Source organism: Strigops habroptila, chromosome 3 (assembly GCF_004027225.2).
Source record: "Strigops habroptila isolate Jane chromosome 3, bStrHab1.2.pri, whole genome shotgun sequence".
Taxonomy (NCBI): Eukaryota; Metazoa; Chordata; class Aves; order Psittaciformes; family Psittacidae; genus Strigops; species Strigops habroptila.
In genome coordinates, this window is record NC_044279.2 from 30356842 (window position 1) to 30373929 (window position 17088).

General features: G+C 37.3%; 1 protein-coding gene across 38 annotated transcripts in view; it reads left to right on the forward strand.

Moving 5' to 3' along the window:
- The window catches only part of NRCAM (neuronal cell adhesion molecule), a 154965-nt gene that overhangs the window by 74524 nt on the left and 63353 nt on the right, over positions 1–17088 (forward strand). For 26 of the 38 annotated variants that reach the window (XM_030479233.1, XM_030479242.1, XM_030479244.1 and 23 more), the window contains exons 3-7: positions 8013–8201; positions 10575–10592; positions 12673–12778; positions 15690–15886; positions 16785–16907. In XM_030479233.1, coding sequence (XP_030335093.1) covers positions 8111–8201; positions 10575–10592; positions 12673–12778; positions 15690–15886; positions 16785–16907 — 535 coding nt within the window. In that variant the 5' untranslated portion in view covers positions 8013–8110. Of the gene's footprint in view, positions 1–8012; positions 8202–10574; positions 10593–12672; positions 12779–15689; positions 15887–16784; positions 16908–17088 lie in introns of those variants that run through there. The other 12 variants (XM_030479266.1, XM_030479262.1, XM_030479263.1 and 9 more) reach the window with 2 other exon arrangements.

Here is a 17088-nt window from a genome sequence, read left to right on the forward strand (position 1 = left end):
TGCTGAAATCTGTGTATTCAGATTTTCTGGAGTTTGCCTTGTGATGGATCTGCAGTGGACCCACAGTGTGCCTAAAACCTTCAGGCCTTAGTGCCTTTAAATATTCCCTAATTACTGCAACATTGGTTTTTTACCTTTTCCTTGTTTCTTCCTGTGAAATGTCTGTAATGCTCTTGTAGCCCTTGTTTAAAGGTGAAACCTATGCTGAAATAATCTGCACTGTGAATTCAGTGTAGAAGGGGGCAGAGCTGTTGCAAATATTCATGTGCAAACCAGTAGGCTGGTGCAGGGTCTATTTTTTTCCCATTAACTTCTTCCAGATTGTGGCTTTCAACACTGCTGTAAAATTATTTTTCTTTCTCTTCATGTTAATATCATGGTGAATACTTTTAATTTCTCTTTTACGTATATAAAATTATAACATGTAATTCCAACCTTAATGCCTTTAAATACACTTTCTTTCCTTCTTGCCTTTCCTCTGTCTCTAACAAAACCCCAAAGGTACTATTTATTTGGTATCTTCCCAATCCCATTGCCGTGTTTTGCTTCAATAATTGCCTGTCCCACTCCTCCACTCTCTTCTCCCCTCAACTCCAAGTTCAGAGAAGCACCTGCCTCATCCTCTCTCAGGGTCAATCTGCCACCTAATGGAGGACTGACATTATTGTCTATATCTGTAGGCAGAAGACGGTACATCTGGGCTGCTCTGTGCCCTACTCATGGAAGATAGGAGAAACCTGAGCAGAATTTATCCGTGTTGTGATGGTGAGCTCCCTGTGTGAGCTCTCGAGTGCAGACACCAAGTCTCCTTTGCTTTCTCAAATGCCAGCCGAGTAAGTCAGCTCCTAATGATGGCAACAGGCAGTGTGGTTGGGTCATTGTTTGCAGCGCAGTGTTGCACAGATGCAATGCATGTCCCGTCAGGCCTTGCCCTGTTGTATACTCCCACTTAGAGCTTCCACAATGTCCACAAGAGCTTATATATTCAGGGACCTGGAAGCTCTACATGTTCATCTTAAAAAAAATAAACCCAAGCAAAAACAAACTGCCCCCCACCCAAAAACCAAAACAACCCACAAAAACCCACCAAACAAACAAAAAAAAGCAAGTGCAGGGAAAAAAAGGACACGTGAATGCCAGCCTTCCCTCCTTTATCTGTAGAGTTGAAGTGGCTAGGTGTAGCAGGCAGGTTTTATGAAGGTGACGAAGATAGTTAGCACTTCGTGTGTTGTTATGAATTATTTGTGAGTGAGGGGTAGAGATGCTCATATAAAGAAGTGATAAAATCAGAACATCTTAAAATTGGCAAGTTCTTTCTGGCCATCGTTAGGGCAGCAGTCATCCCTACACGTGTGATCCTTTGTAAACACACCTGAGCATGGTGACATGGTTATGAAACGTAGCACAACACTGGTTATATCTGCAAACATATTTTAAGGAGCTGGTTCATTTGCTTAAGTCTCACATCATTCTGTTTGGAACAATAACAGCATGAATTAGTGTTGTTTAAAACAGGGACAGACCTGATTTGCACAGCTATAATCATCGTGAAGATTGTCAGCACTTTTAGAGAGAAGGGCAGGGGTATTTCTAAGCCATGGAAGTGTTTGTATCTGAGCTCTTGGTTAATTTCAGTTTTTAATGGTGGGCAGAGATTGCAAGCTAACAGATGTAATTGGAACTCCTTTAACAAAATTAATTAAAATATAGCCAGCAAACATGCTAACTTCTGCCTGTTAAATAGATGTTACACATAGGTGGCCAGTCCCCAACCCCCATCTCCAAAAAGTCTGCCCAGGGCAGCTAGCTGGAGTTTGTACAGTTTGTTCCCTCAACACTATTTACCCTCCTTTGTTCATGTACTTGTTAGGGTTTTATATCTGACAGAATGCCTTAGTCCTCATTTTCCGGCACTGCCACTATTCTGAGTGACCTCCTCCCAAGCATAACTATTGTGGCATTTCATGCTAATATTAGTGGTTTCTGCTCTACTTCCCAAAGGAAGGCGTTTCCCTGTCTTTGAATCAGATTCTGCTCTTTTGCACAGTATGCTTTTCACAAGAATATCTCCAGGGTTGCAGGAATACTTCTGGACAGATAGTGGGGTTAGCTGTAGGGATGCAAAAAAGGTAATTAACCAGGGTAATACAGAATGTATTACCTTCTCCTAAGCCAGGTCTCTGAAGCCCCTGCTCTGAATTCTGGTGAGTTACAAAGATAAATACAAGGAAAAAAAAAGGAAAAAAATCCCTTTCATCATATCTCTTGGGTAAAGAAATTAGGATTTCAGGGAGCGTTTTAGCTGAGCATCCCTTTTGCATATTTACAAGGAGCTAACTGTAGTCACTGAATTAGGAGTCTTCACTCAGGATGATGGTGCATTTTGCTTCTGCCCACCCTGCAGTTTTCCTTCTGGTTCTGTTTGCGCAGTTACTTATGGCTGTCACAGCAGTCTGGTGATTCATAGATTCATATATCTCATAAGCACTATCTATTGCAAAACCTTTCAGAGGGAAAGAGGTGGGCTACTTGAAAACCTTTGTCTTGTTGAAGTTCATTCTGAATTAGATGTTCTGAAAGTGGACTTACTGAGTGACTAGATCATTTGCATGCTTCTAAAAATGTCAAAGCATAGCCTAAAGAGTTATCCTTATCATAGCATCATGTGGGTACCTGGTTTTAATTCTCAGGTGCTGTAAAAATGTTTTCTTGTTTTCTCTCACTCACTCTGAATGACTTCTAACTTGCTGAGAAATTTAATAATCAAGCTGAATTATTTACTCTCTTTGATGACCATATTTAGTGATTCACCTCAAGCCAAACTATATCTCTCTAAATCTATGCAAGTTATGTTTTTACTTCCTGCTGTGTAAAGCCATAGTCTTCAGCAGATTTACAAAGTTGCACTCAAGCACTTCAATCAAGTCTTTGAAGGACAGCAAAATAACCATACATGCTTAAGAGATGAAGCATATTTGTTCACGCTCTAATGACTATAAAGGACTACTGAAATGAATGGCACTATTGTTTTTATGCTCAATTCTACCTTCCACTGTAAGTGAAGAGGTAAAAAAAGGTGAAAGAGTTTGAATCCAGTCAAGAATTCAAGACACCAGAAAGCACTCAAGCAAGATTGCTGTTCAGCTGCTCATTTGGCTCTGGGGGCATCTGAATTTGCTGGGCTTACTAGGCTTACTTCCCTGTTTGAGGGCTATCCACAGTTTTGCTCTGCCATGTATGTAATTACCCTGTTAAAGCAGTTTATAATTTAATCTGAGCAGGACCTAGAAAGTAAGTGCTCTTCTGTTTAAATGCTCAAAAAGGCCAAATTCAGTATAGGTCCTCAGGGACCTGTAAAACCACTGTTAAAGGACAGATCAGCCCTGCCTCAGTCTTTTAAAAATAACTCTGTGTATCTTCTCTCAAGAGAAGATTTGAGTCTGTGGATCATGACTGAGCTTACAGGCTTACCTGCAGCCTTTAATTAGACATTTGAAATTGGTGCTTAGTTAGATTTTTTTATCCTGCATTTTTGGGTGCTCCTAGGATGTGGCACTTGTACTTCTAGAGCAGGCAGTTGAAGTAAGACTTTGCTGAGTGGATTTTTTAAGGACCTACATCTTTGATTTTTGAGCTGTATCCCACTGTTCACAGTGATTTACCAATGAGCTGCAGTTAACAGCTATATAATTTTATAGTGTTCAGGGAAGAACAACACTAAAGACTCACAAAAATAAAAGGGAAAAATATTCTGAGAGAAGAAATTTAAAAAAAACAACCAACAAAAAAACCCCAAGTGAACAAGACAAGATCCAGATTGCGTATGCCTTATCACTGTGGAAAAGCTCAAAGTGACCTGGAACCCAGGCATTTCCTCCTGTCTCACATTCAATGGGCAAGTGGCTGCGGGAGGGAGGATGTCTTAGAGAATACCCGAACAGACATGTCTTCATTTAGACCCCCACCTGCCCTAATAAAACACTGTTGAAGGACTGATGTAGTGTTGACTGTGCTTAGGTAGACCCTGAGCATTCATGGCGTTGTAGGACCCTGCTCAGTCCTGGTTGGACCAGAGGAGTCAACCTCGTGCAAGGTTGCATCAGCTGGGTGGCTGTCAGATGACCTGGTACAAGTGCAGTTCAGTAGCAGTGCAAAATGGGTGGATAATGAAGCTGTTTTACATTGCTAGCTCTGTAGTTCATACTGAAGTTATGCTGGAAACGATTGGATCTCATTGTGCTGGGGCTGTGCAGATGCACAGTCAATACTGACACTTGTCTGAAAGAGCTTCTGTTCTCATGGCAGATGTGTTGGCTATTACTGTTGAGGAGACAAGCAGACAAATACTTGGTTTATTTTTATGGACTAAGTCTCAAGAACAGAAACAGGATCAGCACTGTTCTGTGAGCTACTTGACAGTCATTTTCTTCTTTTGCTCTTGGTTTATTATTGCAAGTAACACGATGAATTTGAAGAAAAAGTATGATAAATCATGTTTGGATGGACAGCTTTTCCAGTCATAGTAACTATTAATAGATATTAAATAATGTGTGTTGAAGATACAGATGTTTAGCCAGTAGGTCTAGGTGCAGTGGGTCTACCTGTGAGTTCTAGAGAAGCCTGTGGGGGAGATTTCTGGTTCAAGGTTTTAACTTTTAATATGTTCCTTAAGACTAGAAGAAAGCTGGTGTTCTGCCCAGATTCAGATTCAGACAAGCAGATTGGGCAGGGTAAATGTAGCCTGATATAAATCGCAGTGAACATATGGAAAAAACTGATTGGGGATTCAGCTGATAGGGAATTAAAGGCCATGAATAAAATTCATTCTACTCAACATAGTTTTATGGAAAGTTGGGCCTGTAAAACAAATGATTGACAACAGCCTGATTTTAATATTTTAATATTTGATAAAAGTACAAGTTTGATAAGATGATGCTGTAGATCATTCATTGGACAATTTACATCTAATTGACTCCTGTTTGCTATACCAGAGCTTCAACCTTTAGTCCATGTTGTTACTCACAATCAGCATCTCAGCAAGAAGCACAGAAGATATAACAAGTGATATTTTGTTATGTACATGAGAGGTATAGAGAATCTTATTTGTACAAATCAGTGAGTAGAGTCCTGAATGAGCTGTCAAAATACATGTGTTTTCCTATGAAAAGCGTAGGACAAAATGTCTGAGTTACAAGAGATCTTAAATAAATTATCTGGAGGAAAAGGCAATCAGCTGTATAAATATTTCAAGTTTGGAAATTGAAGCTTTTACATTGATCTGCACTTAGAGGCCTGGCCTTATTTTGTAGCAGATAATATTATGTCAAAGCAATGTTTAGTTCTACTCAGCAGCTGTTGTATTCATACTAAATTATGTCAGATTTAATCTTGAATATATTCAACAAGAGCACCCAGTTGTGCTGACAAACCTAAAATCATTTTCTGTTAAATATGTTCTATCACAAACCATTTGGGCACATTGCCTCTCTGAATAGTGACAAAGTGTGCAAGCTCAGCTTTATAATTCATGTTGCCTGTTGAATTCCCATATTGTATCCAAACATCCCAGCAGTAGACTCAATAGATACCCTACTGGAACGTTGCAGTAGCAGAGATAGATAGACAATGTAAGGCATTTTCTCAAGGGTATTACTTTCACAATAATTTTAATTGCACATGCCTGACTCACCACTGCTTGCTTATTCATTTGTACTTGTTCAAAGGCAATGCAATTTAATTTTAAAATACCCTCAAATCACTGCAGTACTCATTTTACATGGTGAAAGAACAGGACAATAAAGTGGATAACAGGTTTTCAGGGTTTCATAAGGAGAACTGAAATTTTGCTTGGAGAAGAAACCATAAAAGTCAAGGTTCGCTTGTAAAATACTTCAAAGAATATCCTGTAAATCCTGGGTCAAACACATTGTACAGAGAAGGGCACCTTGTTAATTGCAGTGGTGCTGTAATGAGGAGATGACATAAAGATCAGGAGAACTGTGTGTGAGAACCTAGTTTAACTGGAGAAGAGCAGACAGCTGTAGTCGATGGAATAAAATCAGCTCTTCTGGAGAGCACTTCATTGCAGGAAACACGCTGGAGTGCTCTCAGGCACTCTCAAGAGAAGCCTTTCTCCTTCCCGTTACTGCAGTGGGAGCACAGGAAACTCTATATGCCAAAAGCGGGATGGAAGAAACACTTCTCCCCTTCCCCAGGTAAACCCCCAGGGCTTTACGGCACTCATTTAAAATATAAGAAAATTCAGCTTATTTTTCTAGGAAAGCCTGAGTACTTGTCATGCTTCCCTCTTGTATGCCTAAATCACTTTTTGGGTATTTTGGAGTTAGGCTTGCAACCTTGCCTGCTTCTGCAGTTCCAGTTTGGATAAATAATTATGCAAAGGCTAGAACTCAGGTGTTCTCTCTTCTGATGAGTTTTGTAATCTTTCTAATCTGCCATAACAAATACTTAGTTGTTTCATTATGGTGTGCAGCACTGTAGATAGTTTTGAATGTGAATAAGCAATTTGCTTTCTCATGTAATGCCCCCGTCAGCAGTTCCCAAGAGTTCCAAGAAGCAGTACATCTCTAGCAGTTTAACCTGCTGGGCTATTTTGGTTTTGAAACAAACATGTTATAGATAGTGACAGTACGAATCAGGGAGTTTGATGTGCTAGGTTAGAATGAGATATTGAGCTCTACCTACACCTCAGTTCTGGCTTCCAATTCCAGTCTCTGTTCAGTCTCTGTTCAGAAAAAGACCATTTACAGCAGCAATTGAGAAACATAATTTATTCTGTAACTTAAAGATTGAGGGAAATTCCTAGCATAGAGTGATTAACTTCAGGAAGCACAAATAACTATTTATTTAACATTTGTAAGACAGCTGTTTCTTTGCAAGTCTTGCTAGCACATCTGCAGGGATAGCTGAGGAAATGCTCTCTTCAAGGTAAATTAATTCTGATCACTGTGAACTTTCTGATGAGTCTGGCATTTGGAAACTTCCTCAGCTGATGTCCATTCACTGAAAGTGCATTGTGTAACTGCTATTTGGATTTCTAAGGCTGTATTCTTATAGTTCTTTGTAGGTAACTGGTGATGATGATAGGGCTTGCAGGCAGCTAGTTTTTACTCCCAAAATTTTTGTAAGAGCTTGGTCCTGAATACAGTAAGAATAAGGAGGGAGACAGAATAATTCTGCCCTGGCTATGTGATCTCTCATGCTTGATTGAGGAAGAAAATCTAGCACATTTCAAAACAGATTTCTTTTAAGTTTCATTTATGCCACCCCTTCAAGCAGGAAAAGGAGAAGAGTTTGTAGTGAGCTGACAGTTAATTAGATTTTGAGTTCAGGCTAGAAATGACAAAGTATTTTGATGTTATGTATTTTGAGTGGAATCAGAAATCCAGGAATAGGAGCGTAAGTTCCTATAGAGTTCATAAGTTAGCACCTCAATGTGGCAATCCATGAAGTCTTTTGTATTCAGTCTACAGCTGTCTGTTGGAAACAGTTCCAAAGTGGGGAGAAGATCCTGCGGTTTACTCGGAAAATTTGTAGCCAGACATGTTTTCATTGGAGTAGGTGCCTAAAATAACTCTTTCCAAGAATTGTGCAGGGTGTTTGAAAGAGAGCATTCAGAGCTTTAATCCCATAAATCTACTTCAGAGGACTATTACCTTTGTTATATACTGTTTTTTTAACTAGTTGGACTTTACACTTGGTGCTTTATACTTAATACTTGATGTTTTATACTTCTTAGGAGAGGCATTTGTATTTCCGTTCAATGAGGTTATGAGGGTTGTTCACCAGCAGCTTCCTTAGGAAAGTGTTATGATTTAGGTGTCCTGAGAACTTCTGGATCTCTGCTTGGCTTTTGTTAGAGCATATGGTGTGTAACAATTATCCCTGGATATAGTGTGTAGACTGCTGGTATTTCATAGTATTATTAAGATGTGGTCATTCAACTCTCCATAGTGTCTACATATAATTATTCTTTTACTTTTATTTGCCAGGTTTCTTGTTTATATTCACATAACTATTCCAAGCTACCTAGTCTGATGAAGTTGAACTTCATTCTTCAGGTGTGATTTACTCAGTACAGCCTAAAATCATGACGAAAAAGAAGAGTATATCTGCAAGCAAAGCTTCCTTGGTCCTCTTTCTGTGCCAAATGATTTCTGCATTGGACGTACCTCTTGACTGTAAGTATTAACCTGCTAAATAAATGCAGAATAATGGAAGATTAGTTAAATAATTTCTGCATAGGACGATGAAGATCACTCCAACATGGAGCTGAATGTGGAGTGTGTTTGCTCACTTCAGTCAGGATATTATGATTTCAATAATTATACTAATTTATTGAATATTAAAAAAAAAAGAAACCCAAACTGTGTATGTAAAATTGTCTTACATTGTTCTCTTCTCAAGTTCTCTTGAGAAGGGTTAACAGGATTCTTCATGGATACTCTTACTTGAGTGTACCCTGATTGAACACTTTATTTAATGAAACAAAGAAGGGCAGAGAAGCCCAGTTAAATGCTAATTATGTGTGAAGTTAAGATCTTATTTGCTGAAAACTCCAGGACAATTCCTAGTTGCTGTAATCACCCTTATTTTCATATAAGAGGTTTCCAGGAGCTGCCATGAGATCTAGTAAAAGAATCAAATACCTGAAATTCAGACACTGGAAGCATGTTACTTTTTGATCCAGAAGAGTAAGTTAAGCTCCTAGATTTCCTAAGTGCCTGAAAAGAGTTAAGTACCTAACTTTTAAGTAAAAGTATCTGTGCTGAGCAGGGAACTCCAGCATTAACCAGTGAGGAAATTTCTAGAAGAGGGGAAATACCAAGATTCAAAATTCTTGTCTAAGTCTGTGTTAGTGGGGAACCTTGATGGTAGCACAACCATGCTGGAAGCAATGGTTGCTGCTGCATTTTGTAGCTCTAGTAACTAATTTTATTAAATTATTCGTGCTTCAGGTTGTTATTTTCTTCTTAAGATAAGCATGATCACATTTGCGGAATTCAGTGAACCGTGTTGCACCTCACTGTGACTATTCATTTGTTAAACTAATTACCAGAGATGAGAACATTAGGACTGGTGTTAAATTGATGGATTAATAGATCAGTAAATTTGCCTATGATTCTAATCTGCATGGCTTTCTTTACCCCCATGTTTTTGATACTTGCCTACCTTCCATAAATGCATGTTTTTAGTTTAATAATCATTGACATAAATCGCAACCTCTTTGGTGTTTTTTTTCCCCTGTGTGTATTTACAAGCCTCTCAAACCAATGGCCTGTATTTCTGTAGCAAGATCAATATATCTTGACCACATCAGACTTGTGATGTGAATGCCTTTAGAGCAATAAACTGTGTCTTAAAGAGGGCATTAAAAGTTTGATGAATGAATGTTTTATTTTCTGAACTGAATTTTTCTTCCTAAATATTTTTGCAGGCTAGAAGCACTGTTTTAAACCCATCTTGTAGTTTAGGAATGAATGTAAATTGTTCACCACTCTAATATCTATTGTATAGAGCAACAGCTCAGGTTAAATTAATGAGAAATACATCAATATACAAAAATGAGTAACCCTTTTAAATGTGTCATGTTAACTCTTCATTAACTTGCTCCCTCCTACATAATGTTAAATAACTTCGTTAGGTCTGATACTGTCACATACTTGGGTTTTTAGTCAAAAACCATATTGATCAAAATTACATCTATAATGATGTTATTGCTTTCATAAATAAAGGTTAGAATGGGCTTAGGGAAAGCACCAGCAAGGAAGGATGTACATTTTCTGTGGGTCTTCCCTACATACCCAGCACAGAGACCTGGTGGTGAGAACATACTTGATCAATTGAACCTTTAGGTTTCATGCCAGTTAGCAGATCCTGTGCTTGTCAGTGTCTCAAAGTAGATGAGGGATGACTGACAATGCAGCTGACCAAAAGCAGTTTGATTTGCTCTAAAACATTGATGAGAAGAAAATTATGCAAAATATTCAAATTAAGCAATAAAGATGTGACAACTAAAATTACTTTTTTTTTTTTTTGTTTAGTTATTTTTCAAACCAAAAGGGATTGCGTGTCTGTTGAGTAGAATTAGATGCTTTCATCTTTGTAATTTTAGCCTGAAGCATTCTCTTTGTTCTTCCATATGGTCATATGGGTGGATTGATTTTGACTGCAGCATGAGGGCAGTGCACTCCATTAATTCTGATTTGCTGTCTCCTCAGTATCAAGTGTTTTGTGCCCTTACAAGGCCAAAATCATATACCACGGTTGCCCTTAAAAAGTCAACACTTCAGAAAAGCTTCTTATATATTATGAACTTTGAGATAAATTCAGTAATATCTAACACAATAGAAATTGTGACTGGAATTTCAGGCATCGCTACATGGACTACAGTGCTAAATGTTTTAAATGTTTTCTTTTTAATGGTGACCAATGTACTTGTCAGAGATACTTACTTTCCCTCTCAAAAATGCTAATTTTTTTTTAATTAACAAGTGTTTTTCTTTAATCTCCATTTGTCCATTCAACTGCTGATTCTGATGGGGGAATAAAAGCAAAACTTCTAGAAGAATGTAAGTTCCTGTTCACAAAAACTAGGCTGTGTGCTGCTGAAAATTAATACTGATTTTGGTGCAAATTGAATTTGCAGTCCAAAAATGTGTGATTCTGACATTTTGTTGACTATTTGGTTTGCTGTAGCTAGATGCTTTGTGCATGCAGTGTTCAGAAAATAAGTGTTCTGATATTTTGAACAAATTAACTGTCTGATTTTTGATTGTGTGCTATCTCAACATTAAGATCTTTACTCAATATCAGCATGAGCAATGTTTTATTACTACTTTCAGGAGTAAATATATTTGTTAAAAATAAATTAATTGGAATATATATACTAATATACTATTGTACATGTCCGAGTTGGAGATACTTTTATATCCTTAAAGAACAGTGGAGACAGTTATTTAAGTAGAACTTATCTTTTATGGAATCTCCTAACTCCACTCTAGTGTCATGGTTAATTTAGTAAGTTTTACGTGCAGTGCATAGCACAGGAGTGGAGACTTCAGGTCTTTGATGTGCATCAGGTGGAATAGCCTTTACGTTGGGCAGTGTTCATGTCTTGTCCCTTTTTAGAGTATGCTTGCTTTTCCCAAGTGACCATCTGAGGTGTACTGGCCCCAAGAAGTGCCTCTGAGAGGCAAAAGGACTGTCTTCAGAATGCCTCTCTAAAGAAGTACACAAAGAGTCATCATAATTTAAAAATGTAGCCTTCCTCTTTTAAGTACTCTCCTCTCTCCAGTGAGGATGAGGAGCAACACCCAGCTCCACATGTCCTGTTCTGTTCTGCTTAGCTGCTATAGCTTACTATAATTCCATGATCTGATTTTTGTGAGGGTTTTTTGTGGCTAGGGCTCTATAGGTGGCTACCTCTTTCTGTGCAACAGAGTGCTTGATGTATAATGGTAGGGAAGACTTAAAATAAAAATCCCAGTTTTACAATTTTAATTAGCTAGAGTGAAGCATGAGAATACAGCTGCTATAACGATTGAAATATTTTGCTAAAGTGGCTAGAAATGACCCAAAAGTATTAACAAAGGGTATTGCTGGATAGACAATTTACAGTATTTAGACAGGGATGTTCACAGGCATGTTATTAAACTGGTTCCTTTAGATAGCAATAAACTATAAACAGATGAATAATGTTAAGGAAGACACCTTTCTTATTATCTTAATATCATAAACAGGCTTGTTTTAATGCAAAAATGGACACAGATAATGGTAACAGATTATAAATTACTTTAAATAGGGAGGCATCAACTACTTTGTCAGGTGATTAAATTCTGCTATGTGCTACTTGTTCTAGAGAACTTGATAAATCATAAATGTTAAATGTTTGTTTTTCCTGGAGCAGTTCACAAAATTAACTGTTTTTTTGTTTGGTTTTTTTGGGGGGTTGGTTTTTGGTTTTTTTTTGGTGGCGGTGGTTGTTGGGTTTTTTTTTTTTGTTGGGGTTTTTTGTTTGTTTGCTTGGTTGTTTTGTTTTTAAGGAGAATTAGTACTAGGCTTTTCCTCCATGTTTACTACTTTTTTCATCTTTTACAGAGTCTTTTACTTATAACACATATTTTACTCCTGAAAAGTAGCTTCTAAAAGCATGCTTTGTAGGTTAATTCAATATGTTGGGCAAAATAAATGTGTGAAAAGTTTACACCCATAGAGGATTTGGAAATACTTAAAATGTTTAGAAATACAAAGCAATGTATTTTTTTCCTTCTGTGTGGTAAAAAACATTTTGTGTATATGTACGTCTCACAATTCTTCGTTCAGGATATGTTGGACTTAGAATTCACGTGTTGTTTGGTTTTGTGAAAATCTGTTGAAATCTGATGTATAGAAATGATATTCCTTAAACTTTTTGGCGAAGATCTTAATCCGCTGTAAATCAGCATAGCTCAGTTGGAAGTTAGTATAGCTACACTGATTTACAGGAGTAGAGGGCTTCCGCCTCCTAATACAAAGGATGCTTTAATCTCACTCTTCTGTCAATGACTTGGTTGCTTATTGCAGTTCTGCTTTCTCTGCTTACAAACTGTCTCACTGATAATTTGAAAATATTGTTAAATTCCTCTCTGTTTCTTATATTGCATAATGAAGTGTCGCAACCTCCTACGATAACTCAGCAGTCTCCAAAAGATTACATTGTTGACCCTCGAGAGAATATTGTAATACAGTGTGAAGCAAAAGGAAAGCCACCTCCTAGGTTAGTAGCATTTTATTTTGCTTTTGTTGGCCTAACAGCATAGGAAGACTAGGAGAAAATAACATAACTTTTGTAAATTATGCATATACTAACAAGTATATGTATACGTGTGTGCTTGAACATGCAGAAACATGCACTCACTCCTACCTTTGTAATTTAAACAGCAACCAGATAGTGGCATAAATTTGACTCTTCTCATACTTGACATTTAAATTTTTCTATAGTCATCAAGCAGCTGTATTTTTTTTTTTTCCCCTCAAAGCTCTAACAACAAAAAAATACTGGATTATTACAAGAGCAAATAGGTAAATGCCCATGGAAAGCGCTAAGAGGCGTGCCATACCGTGAACTTGATCATATTCCAGAGTCAGGCAGTGTCTAAGAAGAGAGGACACTGAATAAATTGAGAGTAACACTAATAAATGAAAATCTAATGTTTTGTAAATAGTTCCATTTTATGAGGCTTATCTTGAAGTACATAAGCATTTTGTCCGAAGTTATGTAATGTGTATCAATTTTAATGATTGGTAGCTTTGATTTAGCAAGTGTGTTTAATAGCCTTAAGTTTTGGGTTTGGCAGAAATGGTAACCCTGTGTACAGATCAGATTCCTGATCATCTTCCATTTTAAGGCCCCGTTTCAGTGTCTCAAAATATTTGAAAACTACTCATTTCAAGATACTGAGTTCCTGCACTGGAAAGAGTAGTAGCTGTGATACACTGTGGTATTACTAGTTAACTGCTTCTGATTTCAAAGACTATGAAGAGATTTGTGCATCTCTTTGCTATCAGTGTTATGCTACAACTTACTAGCAAGGTCAGTCTATAATTGTTCGTTCAGACACACACAGAGGTCATTAAATATAGTTCTTCTGAATAACCAGGGTTTTTTCTATGTTATTCCTTCTGGTTTCCTTGGGATCATGATCATTATTGTGCTGGGCAGCAGAATGGAGATGGATATTATCTGTGATACTGTCACCCTTTCTGGTGTTCTGTTACTGGTAGGACTTACATAAAGCTGCTGTGTTTAGCAGCATTTTAATTTAGCAGGCACAATGCCATTCTCAAGTCTGGGTGTTGACCTGAAGGATCAGATGATTATTGTGTGCTTTGGGACAACTGTACTGCTTCTGCAGGTGTTTCTCTTGAATGCCTTTTTATTTACCTGAGAGAACAAGAGCAGTGTCTGTGAGGCTGACCTATCTGAGTCATGTGCCAGGGCTTGTGACTGTGCAGCTTCATCTTCCCCATCAAACCTGCGTCTCACTTTGTTCGCCTACTACAGAGGAAGTGGCAGGATTTAAGTGCAGAATTTTCTGACGAGTTTTATAAACTTGTGCTTCTTTTTGCTTCTTTTAAAGATATGGCATCTAAATAATTTATTTCAATAGTTAGGCTGATCCATCAGTCTTAATGACTTGCAAATGCATCTTGGAATTTGAGCTGCTTCAAAGCTCTGAAGTTGAAGATAAACTTTCTCAGCCTGGAGTGTGAATTCTTTGTTAAAGCAGGGTAACCTCTTATTGGTGAGAGCAACTGGCATAAAGGTTTATGGAGGTGCTGCTACCTGTAGCTCGAGAAGCAAAGATTCTGATTTCCATGTTATCTCAAATTCAGGGGTTTGTACCACACTTGCCACTTCTCATTTGGAGCTACATGACAGTTCTTTGTATCCTTCAGAGATTTTGCTTGCAGAGGATTATAGAAACCCCATGTTCCACAACTTCACCTGCAAGGTCACAAGGAGCACGTTGGCTGTTGGTTCACTATGCATGCTATTCCTCCCAAAACCAGTGCAGTGTGGTGCAGTACTGCTGGTCAGGTCCAGTTCTTCTGCTCTCCCCTGCTAAAAGGTACAAATAACATGTCCAGTACTGCCCTCCTACTGCAGAAATAAAATCCTAATTGTGAGCACACAGTTTGAGTCACTTAGAATATGATCTTTTCCAGTACCTTACAAGTTTCTACTTTTAGGAAGCATTCTAACTGTTAGGCATAGATAGTGTTTTTGTTTAAGATTACAAAGATGAACTGTAACAAGTAAGAAAACTGCTGTTCATACCATTTGAACCTGTAAGTGCTCAGCACTTCACAGGTGTTGGTTTAGCTCTCAGTAACTATACTTTTGACCATTAACAAAGCGTAAGTAAGTAATTGGTGTTTATAGCAGTGTAAGTTGCAGACTGTGAATCTCTGCTTTTTTACATTTTGAGTTCTAATAGCCTAATTTTTAGTGACTACTTTTCAAAGCATCTCTTGTTTTGAGTAACACCACTATAAATTTACTAGGGTAATTATGGGCTATCAGACTGCAAAATTTAATTTAAAGAATCATGGTTGCTTGCGTTAGAGTAGTGAAAAGAAATCAAACTCACCACACAGTCTTTAATTCAATTGCATAAGTTTAAAATAGCCACACCAATTAAAGAAATAGTCTCCTGCTGGGGCCTAAGATGACACATTTCAGCCCAGAGCAAGTTTTTAAAGGCAGGTTTATAAACCCTTTCAACAATAGGTTTTATAATGGAAATGCTAATGCAGCTTTAGCAATATCAGTTCGTGCAGATGTTACTGTATCATCTTTGGTAAAAAGAAAATCAGTTCTTTTCCATATACAATTAACTTCATAATCTTTTTAATGTTTTTTTTTTTCTTTTAAATATTGACTTTGAAATGGCTCCTGTTAACAAGTTCAGCCAAGCCTTTTATCTCAAAGCATTGCCAGATTTCTGATATTAAAAAGTGCTCTATTTCTTTATTAGTTAATTTAGTTTGGGAACGAGTCTTACTTATCTGCTAAAGAAAAAATGCCATGTATTACTGAAAATTACTTTTTTCTTCTTTCTCGCCATATAATCTGCAAAAGGCAACTGAAGAAGAAACTTTTCTTTTTGTTTTTATTATTTTAGCTTCTCCTGGACACGCAATGGAACTCATTTTGATATAGATAAAGATGCACAGGTAACAATGAAACCAAATTCAGGGACCCTTGTCATAAATATTATGAATGGTGGGAAGGCAGAAGCGTATGAAGGAGTATACCAGTGTACAGCAAGGAATGAACGAGGAGCAGCCATTTCCAACAATATTGTGATAAGACCCTCTAGTAAGTGAAGCTTTTAATGTTCATAAACTGTGAAACACTTTGGATTGCTTATTTTCTTATGAATGTGAGGGTTCTTTTCCCTGTCTTAAAAATTTAATCATCGAAGTGTTAGACAGTATTGTATAGTTTCTGATATTCAGATTTAATAAGGTATTGCATGTTCTCTTCAGTATTCGTTAGAAAATTTTATAACCAAAATGCTTTCCTGATAATTTTTTTTGTTTGTATGTCTGGAAGACTTATCATATCTAAAGTTGGGTGGTGTATATGATTCTACAGTTAGAATAAAAAGTGTAAATCCTTAATGCACATAACTGAGGAAGACAATTTTTAGTCTCTTTCTGTTGAATTTGCTCCATAGTTTTAATAATAGTTTTAGTGCAGAACAGGTTGGGACCAAAAAGAAGATAAAGCTAAAAAACTGTGATTAATGGTAGACTGTTTCTACAGCTTTTTAGCTCAGATCAGTTTTTTAAGCTTCTCGGCTTAAAATGTGCTGTTCTCACATGTTCCAATAAAACTCTGTGTGTAATACTGTTTCATGAAGGTTATCTTTTTTTTCTGATTTAGAGCATTGCTTCCCCCCCCCCCCCGCCATTATTATAGTTAAAACTAATACGTTATAAAACCTTTACTGGGTAGCCAAAATAATTTGGATCCATTGATTATACTTTCAGCAAATCATTGCTGTACACAATGTTTTAAAGAAACTCTACTTTTCTCACAAGAAAAAAATTTAAAAGAACAAAAATTAAATCTTTAGTAAGCATGATCAGACTCAACATTCTCATGCGTGAATTTCTTCTGTTTTTCTAGAATATTATGTATATTTCTTCCTTAAATTCTGGAATTTTTGTCAATCCTTAGTTTTTATGTGTGTTAAAATGACTTTCTGTAGGATCCCCTTTGTGGACGAAGGAAAAACTAGAACCAAATCAGGTTCGAGAAGGCGATTCACTAGTACTACACTGCAGACCTCCTGTTGGCTTACCACCACCTATAATATTTTGGATGGATAATGGTGAGTTTGGGTTTTATGCAGAACTTCAGTTTACTTTTTGCGGTTTTTCTACATAGTTGATCATTGCATACCAAGACCACTGATGGTGGGGCTTGGCTCTGAGTTGAAATTCAGAGAATTTCAATTTCTGTAGAAACAAAGGAACAAGCAGACACACAGTCCAAAAGCATGACACCAAAAG